The sequence below is a fragment of the Phodopus roborovskii genome, unplaced genomic scaffold, assembly GCF_943737965.1.
Source record: "Phodopus roborovskii unplaced genomic scaffold, PHOROB, whole genome shotgun sequence".
Lineage (NCBI taxonomy): Eukaryota > Metazoa > Chordata > Mammalia > Rodentia > Cricetidae > Phodopus > Phodopus roborovskii.
Window position 1 is genome coordinate 5,841 of NW_026126554.1, and position 22,663 is coordinate 28,503.

Below are 22,663 nucleotides of genomic sequence, written 5' to 3' on the forward strand. Positions count from 1 at the left end.
ATTCATAGAGTTCAGAAGTGCTTGCTAGTCCTCCTTGTGCCCTGAGGCCAGGATGTTGACAAGGAGAAAAACAGCAAGACTTCAAATGTCAGAAAAATCACAGGGACAGAAGACTATATGGCATCCTGAGCAAAGTTTTGATGAAGTGATTAGTGATGTGTTCAAGACTAGATGTCCTTTGAGAGACGATAGGGCAGGCAGGTAACAACTGTGCCTTTGAAGGTTCTCTAAAGGGTGAATAGGAACTTTCACGGAGTAAGGAATTTCTAGGAAAAGCCTCCATGGTCTTGACCATCCACCTTCTTGCAACACAGCCTGTATAGATAGGTATTTCCATGTTTGCTAGTTGTTCTGAGGATTGCAATGGGCACCGATTTCTTATGAGGGTGGAAACCATCAATTGCGATGATGAATTCTAGAGACAAGGAATGTGAAATTATTGTTAGGTTCCATTAGAGTGTTTCTTTTTCTAAATTCGTTGTACATCCTTCTTCCACAGAGGACGTGCCATTGACAGGCATGATGGAGGTCGGATGGCTGCTCACCACCAAGCACCCCGACGAATCACGTTCCTGTTGTGATGAGAGAGCAAATGAACAGATTTGTAAGGTAGAAAGCTGACCTTAATCACCTACTCCTGTTGTCTTCGATGACATCACCACCTGAAATGTAATGCCCATTTCTAAGCTACCTCATCCATTCCCGGCTCAGAAGCTGGATTTCGCAAAGAAAACATTTCTCGTCTTGGTCCTTGGTAGCTGTCCTAGAATCTCTTCCTATAGATTTGATTATGCTTTGTTGTTTGTGACTAATTTTCTCTTGTAAAAATGGCTTCGGTGTGAGCTGTAGCCACTATGTAGCTCATGACGGGGATCCCAACAGTCAAATTTCACGTTCCCAGTGAATCCAGCATTTCAAAGGGAAGGTCTACCTTGTATGTTAGAGACCAGGCCATCTATCTACTACATATCGACCCGGTGGCCAGAGAGCTCTTGATCTTATAGCACAACTCTCAGTTGAGTGGCAGTGTCTTTATCTCCTGAGTGTCATCTGGTGTCCTGTGGCCTGGTGTGTTAACCTCGTTTTATGCACCTGGGATTTGGGTCTCCTTTCTCATATATTCCTGATCTGTGCGGAGAGTCCTTTCCTGTGCCAGTTTATTATTTTGAGAGTAGCCACGCTGCTGTGGTGGGCTGAGTTTCAGTTCTTGTCATCATGGCCTGTGTGTGTGTGTGTGTGTGTGTGTGTGTGTGTGTGTGTGTGTGTGTATTTGGGGTGGAGATTCCTAATCAGAAGAAGGAAGGATCCTCCTTCCTTCTTGGAGGAGCTTCTCACCAGTTACATCTTCTGATCCACTGAACTTCTGTCCTTCAGGAATGTTTGTTCTAAATATAAGGCTCCACTGAGGTACAAGACACTGTCAGTTCCAAAACTGTGTGATTAAGGCAGACTCAAAATTCGGGAAGCTAAGTTGTGTACTTTGAGTGATGGAAGCAAACTGCCATGGAGTACCCGGTAGCCTCCTGTGTGCAGGGGCGCTGAACTTGGAGTGACATTCCCGGAGAAGTTTCAAGGATCAGGGATAGATAGCCCAGCAGGAGCAAACACCAGAGCCTAGAGAGGATCCCAGCACATCCATTGGAGAAATTCAAGGGACACGGCTCTTGAGACAGAGTGGGATTGAGCATGGAAATTGCTGTTCAGAGTTCTTTGTGAGATTGAGTGCTAACAGGAGAGCTAAGGATGTCTCCAGTGTGTGTGTGTGTGCACTCCCTCAATGTCCAAGACCAGGGAAGCACTACTGGACAAAGGGGCAGCCTTAAGTATTTTGCCTGTCTGTCTTTTCCAATGCAGAAACTCCAGACGAATGTTGGTCTGTGATTGTTGCCATTCTCGAGGTCAAAGACAAACATGAATTTGCTGCCGAGTTATGGCATGCATTTATTCTCAATCTGCTGGGTTTCATGCTGGACATGTTTCAAATACAAATAGAAAAGTCACTTCCCTTACATGTCCATTTTTTTTTTTCTTTGTCTGCCTTTTGGGTTGTTTTGTTGTGTTTTGTTTCTCATTGCATTCTTGATAATTTTGTTGTGTCTGAAGGCAATTCATTCCACTTGCTTAGTTTATATCAGTCTGCCTTCAGCCAGTGTCAAGAATCAGCTTCTGTCTCATTCTCCTGACCACCTAGGTGACAATCTGCGAGGAAGGCTGACACGATGCCCAACTTCCAGTATGACTGGCATTCAGAAACGCCTATATGATAACACATCCTTGTACAATCTGTTTAGGACTTTGATTCCAGGACAAGTCTGGGCAAGAATTTGTTTGGTTAATATGCTCAAAGCCCATTAGTAGAAACCCAACAACCTCGTGAGGAGGAGCAAGAGAGATAAATACCTGGGTCAGTCAGGTGGAAATCTTTTTGAGTATGTGTCCCTTGTGTTGTCTGCATCCCCATAAGTGGGTGCTAGAAAATGTAGAGATGCCGAAGGCAGGAATGGCGAGACTTGCCCTGCATAACCTAGGTCTCCCTTTAGACTCCCTTCTATAATTAGTCAGGTCATACATTCTGAAAACAACAATTTGAGCTGTGTTTTCAGAAAAGGAAAGCAGCCTGACTAAACCTGTTCCGAATGACCCGTCCACAGATTCCCCTGCCAGATATGAGGCAGGCCGAGGATGGCGGGCTGGATGTGCTGACACCAGCTAATAAGGAAAGGCCAGTGGCATCGGCCGAAGCCGAAGATGGAAAACCAGAGGAAGGTCCGTAGTCTATTCAAAGTCTCTTGTCTGCAATGTTTTCTGTATGGTAAAATAGGATATCTTGTAGCAAAAACAAAAACCATCAAAATGTCTGCTTACAGAATACATGTGTATGGGGCTGAAGGAGCAAAAATGTGGGACTTAGAAAACACAAAACAAAACAACCAGGATAAAGGGACCCGGGTTCATGGGGGAGCTCCAAATTGAATCATCTCCTTGGATAGTACCTCAGAAACAATCACAATACCAGTTAAGGAGGTGTGTTTATTCATAGAGTTCAGAAGTGCTTGCTAGTCCTCCATGTGCCTCGAGGCCAGGATGTTGACAAGGAGAAAAACAGCAAGACTTCAAATGTCAGACAATTCACAGGGACAGAAAACTATATGGCATCCTGAGCAAAGTTTTGATGAAGTGATTAGTGATGTGTGGGCAGGCAGGTAACAACTGTGCCTTTGAAGGTTCTCTAAAGGGTGAATGGGAACTTTCACGGAGTGAGGAATTTCTAGGGAAAGCCTCCATGGTCTTGACCATCCACCTTCTTGCAACACAGCCTGTATAGATAGGTATTTCCATGTTTGCTAGTTGTTCTGAGGATTGCAATGGGCAGCGATTTCTTATGAGGGTGGGAAACCGTCAATTGCGAAGATGAATTCTAGAGACAAGGAATGTGAAATTATTGTTAGGTTCCATTAGAGTGTTTCTTTTTCTAAATTCGTCGTACATCCTTCTTCCACAGGGGACTTGCCATTGACAGGCATGATGGAGATCGGATGGCTGCTCACCACCAAGCACCCCGACGAATCACGTTCCTGTTGTGATGAGAGAGCAAATGAACAGATTTGTAAGGTAGAAAGCTGACCTTAATCACCTACTCCTGTTGTCTTCGATGACATCACCACCTGAAATGTAATGCCCATTTCTAAGCTACCTCATCCATTCCCGGCTCAGAAGCTGGATTTCGCAAAGAAAACATTTCTCGTCTTGGTCCTTGGTAGCTGTCCTAGAATCTCTTCCTATCGTTTTGATTATGCTTTGTTGTTTGTGACTAATTTTCTCTTGTAAAAATGGCTTCGGTGTGAGCTGTAGCCACTATGTAGCTCATGACGGGGATCCCAACAGTCAAATTTCACGTTCCCAGTGAATCCAGCATTTCAAAGGGAAGGTCTACCTTGTATGTTAGAGACCAGGCCATCTATCTACTACATATCGACCCGGTGGCCAGAGAGCTCTTGATCTTATAGCACAACTCTCAGTTGAGTGGCAGTGTCTTTATCTCCTGAGTGTCATCTGGTGTCCTGTGGCCTGGTGTGTTAACCTCGTTTTATGCACCTGGGATTTGGGTCTCCTTTCTCATATATTCCTGATCTGTGCGGAGAGTCCTTTCCTGTGCCAGTTTATTATTTTGTGAGTAGCCACGCTGCTGTGGTGGGCTGAGTTTCAGTTCTTGTCATCATGGCCGTTGTGTGTGTGTGTGTGTGTGTGTGTGTGTGTGTGTGTGTGTGTGTGTGTGTATTTGGGGTGGAGATTCCTAATCAGAAGAAGGAAGGATCTCCTTCCTTCTTGGAGGAGCTTCTCACCAGTTACATCTTCTGATCCACTGATCTTCTGTCCTTCAGGAATGTTTGTTCTAAATATAAGGCTCCACTGAGGTACAAGACACTGTCAGTTCCAAAACTGTGTGATTAAGGCAGACTCAAAATTCGGGAAGCTAAGTTGTGTACTTTGAGTGATGGAAGCAAACTGCCATGGAGTACCCGGTAGCCTCCTGTGTGCAGGGGCGCTGAACTTGGAGTGACATTCCCGGAGAAGTTTCAAGGATCAGGGATAGATAGCCCAGCAGGAGCAAACACCAGAGCCTAGAGAGGATCCCAGCACATCCATTGGAGAAATTCAAGGGACACGGCTCTTGAGACAGAGTGGGATTGAGCATGGAAATTGCTGTTCAGAGTTCTTTGTGAGATTGAGTGCTAACAGGAGAGCTAAGGATGTCTCCAGGTGTGTGTGTGTGTGCACTCCCTCAATGTCCAAGAACAGGGGAGCACTACTGGACAAAGGGGCAGCCTTAAGTATTTTGCCTGTCTGTCTTTACCAATGCAGAAACTCCAGAAGCATGTTGGTCTGTGATTGTTGCCATTCTCGAGGTCAAAGACAAACATGAATTTGCTGCCGAGTTATGGCATGCATTTATTCTCAATCTGCTGGGTTTCATGCTGGACATGTTTCAAATACAAATAGAAAAGTCACTTCCCTTACATGTCCATTTTTTTTTTCTTTGTCTGCCTTTTGGGTTGTTTTGTTGTGTTTTGTTTCTCATTGCATTCGCGATAATTTTGTTGTGTCTGAAGGCAATTCATTCAACTTGCTTAGTTTATATCAGTCTGCCTTCAGCCAGTGTCAAGAATCAGCTTCTGTCTCATTCTCCTGACACCCTAGGTGACAATCTGCTAGGAAGGCTGACAAGATGCCCAACTTCCAGTATGACTGGCATTCAGAAACGCCTATATGATAACACATCCTTGTACAATCTCTTTAGGACTTTGATTCCAGGACAAGTCTGAGCAAGAATTTGTTTGGTTAATATGCTCAAAGCCCATTAGTAGAAACCCAACAACCTCGTGAGGAGGAGCAAGAGAGATAAATACCTGGGTCAGTCAGGTGGAAATCTGTTTGTGTATGTGTCCCTTGTGTTGTCTGCATCCCCATAAGTGGGTGCTAGAAAATGTAGAGATGCCGAAGGCAGGAATGGCGAGACTTGCCCTGCATAACCTAGGTCTCCCTTTAGACTCCCTTCCATAATTAGTCAGGTCATACATTCTGACAACAACAATTTGAGCTGTGTTTTCAGAAAAGGAAAGCAGCCTGACTAAACCTGTTCCGAATGACCCGTCCACAGATTCCCCTGCCAGATATGAGGCAGGCCGAGGATGGCGGGCTGGATGTGCTGACACCAGCTAATAAGGAAAGGCCAGTGGCATCGGCCGAAGATGGAAAACCAGAGGAAGGTCCGTAGTCTATTCAAAGTCTCTTGTCTGCAATGTTTTCTGTATGGTAAAATAGGATATCTTGTAGCAAAAACAAAAACCATCAAAATGTCTGCTTACAGAATACATGTGTATGGGGCTGAAGGAGCAAAAATGTGGGACTTAGAAAACACAAAACAAAACAACCAGGATAAAGGGACCCGGGTTCATGGGGGAGCTCCAAATTGAATCATCTCCTTGGATAGTACCTCAGAAAAAATCACAATACCAGTTAAGGAGGTGTGGTTATTCATAGAGTTCAGAAGTGCTTGCTAGTCCTCCTTGTGCCCTGAGGCCAGGATGTTGACAAGGAGAAAAACAGCAAGACTTCAAATGTCAGAAAAATCACAGGGACAGAAGACTATATGGCATCCTGAGCAAAGTTTTGATGAAGTGATTAGTGATGTGTTCAAGACTAGATGTCCTTTGAGAGACGATAGGGCAGGCAGGTAACAACTGTGCCTTTGAAGGTTCTCTAAAGGGTGAATAGGAACTTTCACGGAGTAAGGAATTTCTAGGAAAAGCCTCCATGGTCTTGACCATCCACCTTCTTGCAACACAGCCTGTATAGATAGGTATTTCCATGTTTGCTAGTTGTTCTGAGGATTGCAATGGGCAGCGATTTCTTATGAGGGTGGAAACCATCAATTGCGATGATGAATTCTAGAGACAAGGAATGTGAAATTATTGTTAGGTTCCATTAGAGTGTTTCTTTTTCTAAATTCGTTGTACATCCTTCTTCCACAGGGGACGTGCCATTGACAGGCATGATGGAGGTCGGATGGCTGCTCACCACCAAGCACCCCGACGAATCACGTTCCTGTTGTGATGAGAGAGCAAATGAACAGATTTGTAAGGTAGAAAGCTGACCTTAATCACCTACTCCTGTTGTCTTCGATGACATCACCACCTGAAATGTAATGCCCATTTCTAAGCTACCTCATCCATTCCCGGCTCAGAAGCTGGATTTCGCAAAGAAAACATTTCTCGTCTTGGTCCTTGGTAGCTGTCCTAGAATCTCTTCCTATCGTTTTGATTACACTTTGTTGTTTGTGACTAATTTTCTCTTGTAAAAATGGCTTCGGTGTGAGCTGTAGCCACTATGTAGCTCATGACGGGGATCCCAACAGTCAAATTTCACGTTCCCAGTGAATCCAGCATTTCAAAGGGAAGGTCTACCTTGTATGTTAGAGACCAGGCCATCTATCTACTACATATCGACCCGGTGGCCAGAGAGCTCTTGATCTTATAGCACAACTCTCAGTTGAGTGGCAGTGTCTTTATCTCCTGAGTGTCATCTGGTGTCCTGTGGCCTGGTGTGTTAACCTCGTTTTATGCACCTGGGATTTGGGTCTCCTTTCTCATATATTCCTGATCTGTGCGGAGAGTCCTTTCCTGTGCCAGTTTATTATTTTGTGAGTAGCCACGCTGCTGTGGTGGGCTGAGTTTCAGTTCTTGTCATCATGGCCTGTGTGTGTGTGTGTGTGTGTGTGTGTGTGTGTGTGTGTGTGTGTGTATTTGGGGTGGAGATTCCTAATCAGAAGAAGGAAGGATCTCCTTCCTTCTTGGAGGAGCTTCTCACCAGTTACATCTTCTGATCCACTGAACTTCTGTCCTTCAGGAATGTTTGTTCTAAATATAAGGCTCCACTGAGGTACAAGACACTGTCAGTTCCAAAACTGTGTGATTAAGGCAGACTCAAAATTCGGGAAGCTAAGTTGTGTACTTTGAGTGATGGAAGCAAACTGCCATGGAGTACCCGGTAGCCTCCTGTGTGCAGGGGCGCTGAACTTGGAGTGACATTCCCGGAGAAGTTTCAAGGATCAGGGATAGATAGCCCAGCAGGAGCAAACACCAGAGCCTAGAGAGGATCCCAGCACATCCATTGGAGAAATTCAAGGGACACGGCTCTTGAGACAGAGTGGGATTGAGCATGGAAATTGCTGTTCAGAGTTCTTTGTGAGATTGAGTGCTAACAGGAGAGCTAAGGATGTCTCCAGTGTGTGTGTGTGTGTGCACTCCCTCAATGTCCAAGAACAGGGGAGCACTACTGGACAAAGGGGCAGCCTTAAGTATTTTGCCTGTCTGTCTTTACCAATGCAGAAACTCCAGAAGCATGTTGGTCTGTGATTGTTGCCATTCTCCAGGTCAAAGACAAACATGAATTTGCTGCCGAGTTATGGCATGCATTTATTCTCAATCTGCTGGGTTTCATGCTGGACATGTTTCAAATACAAATAGAAAAGTCACTTCCCTTACATGTCCATTTTTTTTTTCTTTGTCTGCCTTTTGGGTTGTTTTGTTGTGTTTTGTTTCTCATTGCATTCGCGATAATTTTGTTGTGTCTGAAGGCAATTCATTCAACTTGCTTAGTTTATATCAGTCTGCCTTCAGCCAGTGTCAAGAATCAGCTTCTGTCTCATTCTCCTGACCACCTAGGTGACAATCTGCGAGGAAGGCTGACATGATGCCCAACTTCCAGTATGACTGGCATTCAGAAACGCCTATATGATAACACATCCTTGTACAATCTCTTTAGGACTTTGATTCCAGGACAAGTCTGGGCAAGAATTTGTTTGGTTAATATGCTCAAAGCCCATTAGTAGAAACCCAACAACCTCGTGAGGAGGAGCAAGAGAGATAAATACCTGGGTCAGTCAGGTGGAAATCTGTTTGTGTATGTGTCCCTTGTGTTGTCTGCATCCCCATAAGTGGGTGCTAGAAAATGTAGAGATGCCGAAGGCAGGAATGGCGAGACTTGCCCTGCATAACCTAGGTCTCCCTTTAGACTCCCTTCTATAATTAGTCAGGTCATACATTCTGAAAACAACAATTTGAGCTGTGTTTTCAGAAAAGGAAAGCAGCCTGACTAAACCTGTTCCGAATGACCCGTCCACAGATTCCCCTGCCAGATATGAGGCAGGCCGAGGATGGCGGGCTGGATGTGCTGACACCAGCTAATAAGGAAAGGCCAGTGGCATCGGCCGAAGCCGAAGATGGAAAACCAGAGGAAGGTCCATAGTCTATTCAAAGTCTCTTGTCTGCAATGTTTTCTGTATGGTAAAATAGGATATCTTGTAGCAAAAACAAAAACCATCAAAATGTCTGCTTACAGAATACATGTGTATGGGGCTGAAGGAGCAAAAATGTGGGACTTAGAAAACACAAAACAAAACAACCAGGATAAAGGGACCCGGGTTCATGGGGGAGCTCCAAATTGAATCATCTCCTTGGATAGTACCTCAGAAACAATCACAATACCAGTTAAGGAGGTGTGGTTATTCATAGAGTTCAGAAGTGCTTGCTAGTCCTCCATGTGCCTCGAGGCCAGGATGTTGACAAGGAGAAAAACAGCAAGACTTCAAATGTCAGACAATTCACAGGGACAGAAAACTATATGGCATCCTGAGCAAAGTTTTGATGAAGTGATTAGTGATGTGTGGGCAGGCAGGTAACAACTGTGCCTTTGAAGGTTCTCTAAAGGGTGAATGGGAACTTTCACGGAGTGAGGAATTTCTAGGGAAAGCCTCCATGGTCTTGACCATCCACCTTCTTGCAACACAGCCTGTATAGATAGGTATTTCCATGTTTGCTAGTTGTTCTGAGGATTGCAATGGGCAGCGATTTCTTATGAGGGTGGAAACCGTCAATTGCGAAGATGAATTCTAGAGACAAGGAATGTGAAATTATTGTTAGGTTCCATTAGAGTGTTTCTTTTTCTAAATTCGTCGTACATCCTTCTTCCACAGGGGACTTGCCATTGACAGGCATGATGGAGATCGGATGGCTGCTCACCACCAAGCACCCCGACGAATCACGTTCCTGTTGTGATGAGAGAGCAAATGAACAGATTTGTAAGGTAGAAAGCTGACCTTAATCACCTACTCCTGTTGTCTTCGATGACATCACCACCTGAAATGTAATGCCCATTTATAAGCTACCTCATCCATTCCCGGCTCAGAAGCTGGATTTCGCAAAGAAAACATTTCTAGTCTTGGTCCTTGGTAGCTGTCCTAGAATCTCTTCCTATCGTTTTGATTATGCTTTGTTGTTTGTGACTAATTTTCTCTTGTAAAAATGGCTTCGGTGTGAGCTGTAGCCACTATGTAGCTCATGACGGGGATCCCAACAGTCAAATTTCACGTTCCCAGTGAATCCAGCATTTCAAAGGGAAGGTCTACCTTGTATGTTAGAGACCAGGTCATCTATCTACTACATATCGACCCGGTGGCCAGAGAGCTCTTGATCTTATAGCACAACTCTCAGTTGAGTGGCAGTGTCTTTATCTCCTGAGTGTCATCTGGTGTCCTGTGGCCTGGTGTGTTAACCTCGTTTTATGCACCTGGGATTTGGGTCTCCTTTCTCATATATTCCTGATCTGTGCGGAGAGTCCTTTCCTGTGCCAGTTTATTATTTTGTGAGTAGCCACGCTGCTGTGGTGGGCTGAGTTTCAGTTCTTGTCATCATGGCCTGTGTGTGTGTGTGTGTGTGTGTGTGTGTGTGTGTGTGTGTGTGTGTGTGTATTTGGGGTGGAGATTCCTAATCAGAAGAAGGAAGGATCTCCTTCCTTCTTGGACGAGCTTCTCACCAGTTACATCTTCTGATTCACTGATCTTCTGTCCTTCAGGAATGTTTGTTCTAAATATAAGGCTCCACTGAGGTACAAGACACTGTCAGTTCCAAAACTGTGTGATTAAGGTAGACTCAAAATTCGGGAAGCTAAGTTGTGTACTTTGAGTGATGGAAGCAAACTGCCATGGAGTACCCGGTAGCCTCCTGTGTGCAGGGGCGCTGAACTTGGAGTGACATTCCCGGAGAAGTTTCAAGGATCAGGGATAGATAGCCCAGCAGGAGCAAACACCAGAGCCTAGAGAGGATCCCAGCACATCCATTGGAGAAATTCAAGAGACACGGCTCTTGAGACAGAGTGGGATTGAGCATGGAAATTGCTGTTCAGAGTTTTTGTGAGATTGAGTGCTAACAGGAGAGCTAAGGATGTCTCCAGTGTGTGTGTACTCCCTCAATGTCCAAGAACAGGGGAGCACTACTGGACAAAGGGGCAGCCTTAAGTATTTTGCCTGTCTGTCTTTACCAATGCAGAAACTCCAGAAGCATGTTGGTCTGTGATTGTTGCCATTCTCCAGGTCAAAGACAAACATGAATTTGCTGCCGAGTTATGGCATGCATTTATTCTCAATCTGCTGGGTTTCATGCTGGACATGTTTCAAATACAAATAGAAAAGTCACTTCCCTTACATGTCCATTTTTTTTTCTTTGTCTGCCTTTTGGGTTGTTTTGTTGTGTTTTGTTTCTCATTGCATTCACGATAATTTTGTTGTGTCTGAAGGCAATTCATTCAACTTGCTTAGTTTATATCAGTCTGCCTTCAGCCAGTGTCAAGAATCAGCTTCTGTCTCATTCTCCTGACACCCTAGGTGACAATCTGCGAGGAAGGCTGACACGATGCCCAACTTCCAGTATGACTGGCATTCAGAAACGCCTATATGATAACACATCCTTGTACAATCTCTTTAGGACTTTGATTCCAGGACAAGTCTGAGCAAGAATTTGTTTGGTTACTATGCTCAAAGCCCATTAGTAGAAACCCAACAACCTCGTGAGGAGGAGCAAGAGAGATAAATACCTGGGTCAGTCAGGTGGAAATCTTTTTGAGTATGTGTCCCTTATGTTGTCTGCATCCCCATAAGTGGGTGCTAGAAAATGTAGAGATGCCGAAGGCAGGAATGGCGAGACTTGCCCTGCATAACCTAGGTCTCCCTTTAGACTCCCTTCCATAATTAGTCAGGTCATACATTCTGACAACAACAATTTGAGCTGTGTTTTCAGAAAAGGAAAGCAGCCTGACTAAACCTGTTCCGAATGACCCGTCCACAGATTCCCCTGCCAGATATGAGGCAGGCCGAGGATGGCGGGCTGGATGTGCTGAAACCAGCTAATAAGGAAAGGCCAGTGGCATCGGCCGAAGATGGAAAACCAGAGGAAGGTTCGTAGTCTATTCAAAGTCTCTTGTCTGCAATGTTTTCTGGATGGTAAAATAGGATATCTTATAGCAAAAACAAAAACCTTCAAAATGTCTGCTTACAGAATACATGTGTATGGGGCTGAAGGAGCAAAAATGTGGGACTTAGAAAACACAAAACAAAACAACCAGGATAAAGGGACCCGTGTTCATGGGGAGCTCCAAATTGAATCATCTCCTTGGATAGTACCTCAGAAACAATCACAATACCAGTTAAGGAGGTGTGGTTATTCATAGAGTTCAGAAGTGCTTGATAGTCCTCCATGTGCCCCGAGGCCAGGATGTTGACAAGGAGAAAAACAGCAAGACTTCAAATGTCAGACAATTCACAGGGACAGAAAACTATATGGCATCCTGAGCAAAGTTTTGATGAAGTGATTAGTGATGTGTTGAAGACTAGATGTCCTTTGAGAGACGATAGGGCAGGCAGGTAACAACTATGCCTTTGAAGGTTCTCTAAAGGGTGAATGGGAACTTTCACGGAGTGAGGAATTTCTAGGGAAAGCCTCCATGGTCTTGATCATCCACCTTCTTGCAACATAGCCTGTATAGATAGGTATTTCCATGTTTGCTAGTTGTTCTGAGGATTGCAAGGGGCAGCGATTTCTTATGAGGGTGGAAATCGTCAATTGCGAAGATGAATTCTTGAAACAAGGAATGTGAAATTATTGTTAGGTTCCTTTAGATTGTTTCTTTTTCTAAATTCGTTGTACATCCTTCTTCCACAGGGGACGTGCCATTGACAAGCATGATGGAGGACCGATGGCTGCTAACCACCAAGCACCCCGATGAATCATGTTCTTGTTGTGATGAGAGAGCGAATGAACAACAGATTTGTAAGGTAGAAAGCTGACCTTAATCACCTACTCCTGTTGTCTTCGATGACATCACCACCTGAAATGTAATGCCCATTTCTAAGCTACCTCATCCATTCCCGGCTCAGAAGCTGGATTTCGCAAAGAAAACATTTCTTGTCTTGGTCCTTGGTAGCTGTCCTAGAATCTCTTCCTATCGTTTTGATTTGTTTCCTATCGTTTTGACTGTAACCTCGTTTTATGCACCTGGGATTTGTGTCTCCTTTCTCATATATTCCTGATCTGTGTGTGTGTGTGTGTGTGTGTGTGTGTGTGTGTCCTTTGTAGCTGTCCTAGAATCTCCTCCTATCGTTTTGATTACACTTTGTTGTTTGTGACTAATTTTCTCCTGTAAAATGGCTTCGGTGTGAGTTGTAGCCTCTATGTAGCTCATGACAGGGATCCCAACAGTCAAATTTCATGTGCCCGGTGAATCCAGCATTTCAAAAATTGTTTGCCCTATATATTAGATTCCTGGCCATCTATCACACATTGACCTGGTTGTTGATGGGCTCTTGATCTCATAGGTAGGCTCTCTGTTGAGGTCCAGTGCTGTTAACCCCTAGTGTCATCTGGAGTCCTGTGGCCTGGTGTGTTAACCTCATTTTATGCATCTAGTAATTTGGGTCTCCTCTCTCATACATTTTTGTCAATGTTATTGTTTCAACAAGAGTTGAATAGGCAATTGTTTGATTAATATGCCAAAGCTCATTAGTAGATAATGTTACCACATCCTTAGGAGAATTAACAGTGATGATTATCTTGGTATGTCTAGTTGAACTCTGTTTTTGTATTCTTTCCTTCTGGTGTTTCCTTAATCATAAGTGGGAGCTAGAAGATAATACAGATTCACCTCTCTTGAAAGATGTGAATTCCCCAGGATAATCTTTGTGTCCCTTTAGACTCCCAATTTTATCAAGTCTTATTTTCTACAAATGACAAATCAAGCTGTTTTCAAGAATAGAAAGCATCCTAACTGAAACCTCTTCTAAATGTCCCTTTCATAGACTTCACGGAATCATGAAAATGCTTTTGTGTTTGGTATGCCTGAGATTCCACAATCCAACAAAGAAAGACAAGTGGCAATAAGTTTTGGTCGAAAACTAGATGAAGGTACTTAGTCCACTAATGAGTATCTTGTCAACACTATATAATGTATGGTAAATTTGCATAATTTGCAACACCAAACTTGTCATAGGATACATGTGTCTGGGTCTGAATGTATAAAAAGTTGGGAATAAGGAAAATTCAGGGCAAAAAAAAAAAAAAAAAAAAAAACAGCCTAAAAGGACCTGTGTTCATTGTGAAGTCCAAATTGAATCACCTGATGGGATAGCGCCACTGAAAACAATCACAATACCTCTGTTATGGAGGTGAGGTAAGTCATATAGCCCAGAAGAGCTTCCTCATCTCCCCTGTGCCCTGAGGCCAGGATTTTGACAAGGAAGCTTCAAATGTCAGAAAATTGACACTGACAGAAAAATAAATGTCATCCTGGGCAAAGTTCTGATGAAGTGATGGTGAAATCTTCAAGACTTGGTGTCCTTTGAGAGACAATAGGGAAGCCACATAATAAATGTGCCCTTGCAATTCCTTCAAATGTAGAAGTCAAACATTCATGGAGTCAGGAATTTCTAGGGAAAGCCTCATGGTCTTAACTATTCACCTTCTGGCAACGGAGCTTATCTGTATTAGGAAGGTGTTTGTGTTTCTTAGTTTGCAAGTTGTTTTTGGACAGTGAATTCTTATGGGTGATTGAATCTGTTAATTGCAAAGCTGCCTTGTAGTGACAACTCACATAATGATATTGTTGGATCTGTTAGATTATTTTGTTTCCTAAAAGTGTGGGTTTTTTTCTTGACAGCGGACTGGACATTGAATCCTGAAATAGAGGATGAGTGCCTCCTTAACACTGAGCACCACAACGATCCACCTTTGGATGGTGACAAAGGCTTGTTTTGTAACGTAGTAAGATCACTTTAATCACTTTGTCTGTACTGTTGGATTTGGTGACATTACCACATGGAAAGTAATGGCCAATCTATACTACCTCATATAGTTCATGACTCAAAACATAGAAGTTGCAATGAAAACATTTCTTGTCTTTGTAATCATAACTCTCTTAGAATATAGTCCTGTCATCCTTCTGTGATAGATCTTAGTTGAATTTTTAGTGGAGATCCAGAGCCTAGGTGAATTTGGAGTGTAGATTTATATAGGGGAGAAAGAAGGATCTCTTTGCATTCCTGTAAGAGGTTCTGCCCAGTTATATCTTCAGATCCACTGATCTACATTCCTTCAAGGATGTTTGTTCTAAGACCTGATGCTTCGCAGCCATACAAGAAACTGTCAATTCCAAAAGTGTGTAATCTCCCTGGACACACAAAGTGAAGGAAGCTATACTGAGTACTTTGAGTTATGGAGCCAGGTGAAGGTCAAATGCTCAGGGATAGGTCAGACTGCAAATTGAAACAGTAGCTCTGAAAGAGAAACCCAGCGCATCCATGGCAGAAATTCAAGGAAAGCTGCCCTTGAGTCAGAATTGGATTTAGCATGGAAATTGCTGGTCAGTGTTTTTTTTCTGAGATTGAGGGTTATGTGGTTAGGTAGTGATGTGTCCAGTGTGTATGCCTTCCCTGATTGGTCTAAGTTACATCGATGACTGTTTTCATGCCCATGTTTCTAATTGTCCATTATTCACATTGCCTGTTTGTGGCATTCATCATCTCTATTTATCCTGTCTTACTGTTAAAATTGAAACACATTTGAAAAATTAGTTTTGTGAATTATTAAACTCATTTCTTTAATGTAATTCAATTGAATGTTCTTCCTCCTTCTTGATTTAGTAGTAACATTTTGCATGTTTTCCATTTGAACAATGTTGCATGTTTTTATCATATTTTATGTTGCAGTGTGAATTTCTATATTTCTTCCTGTAATTTTTTAAACAAGAATATAATATGTTTTTCTATAATCTAGGAAGATTTTTATCTAAAAAATTGTGTTACTAGTGCTTTTTTTTTTTTTTTTTTTTTTTTTTTTTTTTTTTTTTACAGAAAGTGAATGACCCTACTGTCATCCAAGCAACTGGTATGGAAAGTTCTCTTTTATTGAATATGAACAAAGCTACATACATAAATATTGGGATGCGTGTAGGAAAGTGTAAGTCATACCTTTTGCAAAGTATACATTATGTAAGTTTTGGAAAGTAGATCAGTGTTTCAATCAGCTAAAGAAATTTTCACCAAAACATACACCAAATAGACTAGTGATTAGAGAAGACACAAGTTACTAGCTTTGAGTAATAGGTAAAGTTGAGCTAGTTATTGATGAAGCTGTATCAGTTTAATATTATGAACACTTTCCTGCCTGCCGGGTTCCACATCTGTGTCAGGTCCAAAATAAGACACAGAGACACTTTTGGTTGTAAAGCTGTTGGCAAATGGCTCCAGGATTTATTGCCTAGCTCTGTCTTTAAATATTAATCCATAATGACTAATATATGTATTTATATATGGTCTCATTTTTTGAGAATGCCAGACTCCTGTCTTCTCCTCCTGGGATCACATCGAGACCCTCCTCTATCCTACTTCTCCCAGAATCCTCCTTGACCCCTAGTCCTGTCTTGTAAGGAGTACGATTTTTCTGCCCGCCGCCTGGTCTTGTCCTGCCGCCATGCCGCCAGCCCCAAATAATGCACAGAGACTCTGCATTTGATACAATGCTATTGGCCAGGTGCTAGTTTCTAATTGGCTAGCTCTGTCTTGATTATTAACCTATTTGTGTTAATCTATGTATTTCCATGTGCTCTTCTTACCGGGAGCCGGCTGCCACGTATTGCTCTCTCCAGACTCTCCATCTTGGCTCCTCCTTACTTCCTTTTTCCTCCTTTTCTCCTAGTCCCTTCCATCTTCCTTTCCTATTGGCCAACAGGGCTTTATTATTAACCAGTATGAGAAACCTATACAGAATAACATCTCCCATCATCTCCTCTTTTCTGTCTAAATAAAAAGAAGGGTTTTAACCTTAACATAGCAAAATATATAACACAACAGTTATCAAATAAGAATCACAGTTAACAATATTTAGTCCATTAACATTTAGCAAGATTTGAAGAAAATATTTCATCATCTATTCTATCTTTGTGTATCTAAAGTCTAAGTAACTTACCTTTAATCCTAACTAATGAAAACTATAACCATAACTATCTGTCTTCAACTCCTTCAAAGACCACAGAAGGATAATATATAAACTCTAGAAATGACAGAGACAACTCACTGCCTGTTCACCCGAAGTTCTTTTGTAATCTTCCATCTTCAGCCCATAGGCCATAGTGTGTCTGGCAGACTCTTCAGCAAAGCAGGAAACTTTAAACTGTCTGACTGTATTGGCAGTTTGTCAGTCACTTTTCTCTGTGTCCTGCAGACTGTCTGGCAGACTCTTCCATGAAGCAGGAACTCTGTAGCAATGTCCATCTTGAATCACCAGCCACCTTTCTGTGGGTCCTGCATGTCCATTTTATACAGCATAAAGTCAAACAGTCCAGACAAGAGCAGTATCTTGTCTAAAGGGCTAGTCTTGCCATATTGAAAGCAAACTCCATAATGAGTTTCTTCAATGTCCATCTTCCTTTTGACGAAGGTGGTGTTGCCAGGAACAATTATGTCTCATTGTCGAGAAAAACCCTAAACCATTTTAAATGCCATATTCTGTAGGTCTTTGAAAGGTTTGAAGAATTCCTATCTATCTCAAATACATCTCTGTGTATCTTGAAAACCTAACTAACTTAACTCTAAGCTTTGACTATCATAGGTAATTATCTATAATCTGTATGTACTACATTATACATTACATTTCTAAATGAGCAATATAAAAACAATACCTAAACAAAAGGAGAAATATACACATCACAAAATTGACCTTAAATTGTATCAATAAATGAAAATCCATTCCAAAACAAAGTATTCGTATCTATACCATAATTCCCTTTTTACCTTTAAAAAGATATTGGTTGTGATCATTAACCATTTGTAACCAACCCCATTTGAATGAGGAAAGAATAGATGCTTATCTTCAAAGAACTCTCGATATGTTCAAACCACAGTTGTTCAAGAAGTATTAGGGCCTATAGAAGGCACATTTTTGAGCCTGAGGAAATCAATCATATCTGCAGAAATAGAAAGTATAATAGTATACATCACCAAAGTACTAGTTCAATAGGATACTATATGCTTCTTAAATTATTTCTGATGAGTTTATATAAAAGCAGATATTAAAGTAATACTTAACTGGAAGATGAAATGGATGAAGTCAAGAAACATGTGCAATGGATATTTTGCAAAAGGTGGGTAGTCGATTGTTTAGGCAGATGGTAGGAAAAGAACTTGGTGAATTATGAGTTTATCTTTCAGAATCTTGAGAGAAGTCTAACTGCATTTTTATTGCAATCAAATAGTAGATGTTTCCTGCAGTAGGGAGTTTTGTAAACAGAAGTAGGGAAATTGGGATACACTGTACCAATCACTCCTCCCTCCCACAACTCTCAGGTATCCAAATGTAATCTACATTAACCTTAGGTAGTGTTGGAGATAAATCTAAGTACATAGGAGAAAGTCACTTTTTAACTTCATCTTATTGTATATGAACTGATTCATAAATGAGCCTCAGAATATTTTGGCATGCCATTTGTATACATGAGGCTATTCAGCTTATTTGTATACATCTGTGCATGTTTTACTGTATGCATCAGTTATTTCAGTGCCCTTGATCAGTCATGGATACAGATCTGTAGCTACAAATGCTACAGTATAACATGAATAACATGTCTTCTTTTTGTCCTTATCTTGCACAGTTAACATATTAGAGACCCCATTCTATCCTCTAGAGCAGTTCCAGTGAGCTCTGCATGCAAAGTCACAGACCCATACAACCATAAGCTCTCATTTCTTTGTAATGCTTACCCTTTTGTTTTGTTATATGAAATTTTCTTATTGTTGGTGGTATTTTGTTTAGGGATTTTTCTAGAATCTCAACAGAGTAGGCATGTTTTGTGCCAGTGAGCTACACCTCTAGTTAATGGTATTGTGTTGTGATATGCTCTGGGCTCCACAAGGCATCACAGGGCACCCAGATGAGTGCTTCAACACAGGAAAATGTGCAACAGAAAAATGACAAAGTGACACAAACAACACAAAAATGTTCACATGGGTCATTCCCATCTGACCTGCTTATTCAAGGAATAAGGTAGTGCAGTTTTGCACAACTTCAGATTTGTACATCTTCTAATTCCTTTATTCACATTCCCTATTGGATACTTGGCTGTGACCATTTAACAAGTTCAGTCTTTCAGAAAAACCCCTTACTTCAGATGGAAAACACCTTCCCTTCCTGTAAACCATTCCCCTAACTTACTCATTGTGCCAAATTCAGGCACCAACCACACAGAGAAAGATCCCCTTGCAATGCAGTTGTGAACATGAACTGTTGTGTAAACACGGAGGTCCAAACACATAGAAATTAACTTGTATAACCTGAGTCCGTTCCAACACTGCATGCTGAGCCATTCTCTTCCTGTGTTATCCTCTGCTATTTCTAAGTAACTAGTGATATCCTAACCATGATAGTTTTAATAGAGTGATAGCTATAGCTACTCCTTTTGGTATTTCTCTTCATCTCTTAACTACACCGCCTTTCATGCTCTTCCCACTTTGTGCTTCAGAGTGACCTTAACTTATGACTTTCTGTTTTGGGACATGGCATTTCCTACAGAAAACCTCTAGCCGACAACTACTATTTCCTACTTGAAAAGTGATACCCAAACCTTACAGGCACACATCAATATTGAGTAAAATAAAGTATGCTCCTATCAGAATGATTTAAATGATTGCCCACCAGCACAGTAGAAAATTTTATGATGAAAGACTGAAATAAATTTCTGTCCAATAAATAAAAATAGTTAGGAATCATTAAACACTAAGACACCCTCATGGAAAATAATAGCTGTTCCCTTTTCGTATGTGGGTATGTGTATACAGTGTTGCACTATTGACATATTGAAATACCAATTAGTATTTTTATAAGAAGTAAATATTTCATCAACAGTTTACACCTCATTTTTTTTTTTTTTTACTCCTGCCTACTCTTTCCCTCTGCTCTATGCTGAACATCTATCTCTAGGCTGCCCTATGTTCCCTAATGCAATGGCAATGGAAGAAGAAACTGCAGCAGCCCTTGTTATTGATAATGGCTCTGGAACGTGCAAAGCTGGCATTGCTGGTGAGAGTGCCCCCAGGGCCGTATTCCCCTCCATCATAGGGCGGCCCCGCTACCAGAGAATCATGTTGGGCATCGATGATGAGGATTTTTACATAGGCAACGAGGCCCAACGCAAGAGGGGTATCCTGACCCTGAAGTACCCTGTTGAGCATGGCATCGTCACCAACTGGGATGACATGGAGAAGATCTGGCACCACACCTTCTATAATGAACTGCGTGTGGCTCCCGAGGAACACCCACTGCTCCTAACCGAGCCCCCACTTAACCCAATAATTAACAGAGAGAATACGATGCAAATAATGTTTGAAACATTCAAAGCCCCGGCCATGTATGTGGCCATTCAGTCGACACTATCTCTATATGCCTCTGGCCGAACAACAGGCATGACCGTTGAGTCTGGTGATGGGGTCACACATACTGTGCCCATCTACGAAGGCCAAGTCCTTCCCTATGCCATCTTGCGTATGGACCTGGCTGGCAGGGACCTAACCGACTACCTAATCAAAATTTTGTTAGAGCGGGGCTATACCTTCAATACTACTGCCTCCAGGGAGATAGTCCGTGACATCAAGGAGAAGCTATGCTATGTTGCATTGGATTTTGAAAAAGAAATGGCAACTGCTGAACACTCCTGCTTAGAGAAGAGTTACAAGCTACCTGATGGCCAAATCATCACTCTGAGCAAGGAGCAGTTCCAGTGCCCAGAGGCACTTTTCCAGCCCAATTTTCTGGGTATCAAGTGTTGTGGCATCCACAAAACCACAATTAGTTCCATCCTGAAGTGTGATGTTGACATCCACAAGAGCCTGTATGGCAACATTGTGTTGTCTGGTGGCACCACCATGTTCCCAGGCATTAATGACAGGATGCAAAAGGAACTCATGGCCCTAGCACCTATAACATTTAAGGTAAAGAGCATTCCCTCCAAAGATGGAAAGATTTCAGTTTGGATTGGTGGCTCCATCCTGGCTTCACTGCCCACTTTCAGGCAGATATGTATTACCAAAAGAGAATATGAGGAGTTTGGTCCTTCTATAATACTCCACAAATGTATGTAGATGGACTCAAAGTGATTGGGAAGTATAATTTTTTTCCTGCCAGACGTACAACCCTCTTATGAATTTACACAACTGTACGAGTCCTTTAAAAATAAATTAATACTTAAAGTTTGTATCTGAATATCAGCATTGGATGAAAGAACTTGCTCATTTTAGATTTTGTGTTCGAGTTGTATATTTAATATCTGTGAAATGTTTAATACCCTACAAATATCTTGATTAAGTCCTTAGTCCATGTGTCTTAGTCACCTGGATGCTGAGGGAACAGGCTAGGGAAGGGAAACCCCCTGCCTGGTGAGTCTGTGAGAGCACAATGCAGTGACCTGTGTGTGCACTAACTGACTGTTGACTGTTCCAGGATTTTTTTTCAAGTCTGGCAAGGGTCCCTGAAGCAATTACCACTTCTGTCCTACCCATCTAAGCCAGTGAGGAAGTCTGGCCTTAGGACCCAGTTTTGGTTCTAGTGTTTTCCCTCCTGAACCCCACGGGTTGTTGGGGTTGTCACTTGTCTGAAGTCAGGAATGTTTGCATTGACACCAATGAATTTATTCTTCCCTGTTATTTCAGTAAGGTTATGTGCACTCAAGTCTTTAAGAAATGACAAATTTGGATTGCTAATGCTCAGTGAAAAACTTAGGTCCCACAAACATGTCTGAAGGTGTTCAGGAATTTTGATTTTTACTTTGGAACACAAAAATATTTTCTTAAAATAAGTTTTTAAACATCATCATAACAACCAATGGCTTTATTTATAATTACTCATTATAGTTAGCTCAGTGGGCTCCTCAGCAGAATCTGTTTTGAGAGAACAAAACAATAGTTCATGAAAAGAGAGCAAAATGGAACAATGGTAGAAAAATTATGCTGCCATAAATAAGTAAATAATTACATTTCAATTATACACTCTGAGCTGCTTTCTAAAAAACATTGGCTAGGATCTATTTTCTCAGCAATGTTCCCAAAGCCAAGGGGTTAAATTGAATATTTCTTTTATCATTAATGCACCAAAATGAAATTCTTCATTGCTTGACAACTTTTCATTCAGTCTTTGAAAGTTTCAATAAAACTTTGAAAATTTTAAGAAATCTTATGCACATGACTAGCCCTCACCAATGTCACCTGGTATTTATTAGTCTGCCTCCTTCTAGAGTTCACGGCCTTAAAAAAATACTGTTAGCCCAGTGAGTCTGTTAGTGCTACTCATATGTTCACGGCTGTGCAGCTACCAGCTGGAATATGACCAAATGTTCAGCAGTCAGGACTCCAATCAAAAGTGATTCTCCTACTTTGGCAGCGATGAATTGCCAACAGCTACTTGAGTAGAGGAGAGTCCTTGGGAGCCCTCCCCTCAAAAAATATGAAAAATCTGACTGACTTAATCTTATGCCATTCTTATGTAGACCACACAAGTGACAGGAGTTGGTATATTCACCAGTCATGTCATGTTCAGAAAAGAGTATTTCCAGGAATTATCCCACAGTCAGATTTTTGAAGTTTTTTTTTTTTTAAACCTCAAAACTCCCTGAGCCTTGGGTAATGGGAACTTATTGTAGGTAACCCAACTGAAGCTTAAGACTAAGAGTAATTTTTCTTTTCACTTTAACAGGTTTATATGTCTATGCATTAAGTACTACTTTCTGCAAAAAAAAA

General features: G+C 41.9%; 1 protein-coding gene across 1 annotated transcript; it reads left to right on the forward strand.

The window, feature by feature from the left end:
* Positions 1–19,764: 19,764 nt before the first annotated feature.
* Positions 19,765–21,013, forward strand: LOC127234394 (uncharacterized). Its single transcript, XM_051201300.1, has one exon. It carries the CDS (start codon positions 19,865–19,867, stop codon positions 21,011–21,013), a length of 1,149 nt encoding a protein of 382 aa, XP_051057257.1. The 5' UTR covers positions 19,765–19,864.
* Positions 21,014–22,663: the final 1,650 nt, after the last annotated feature.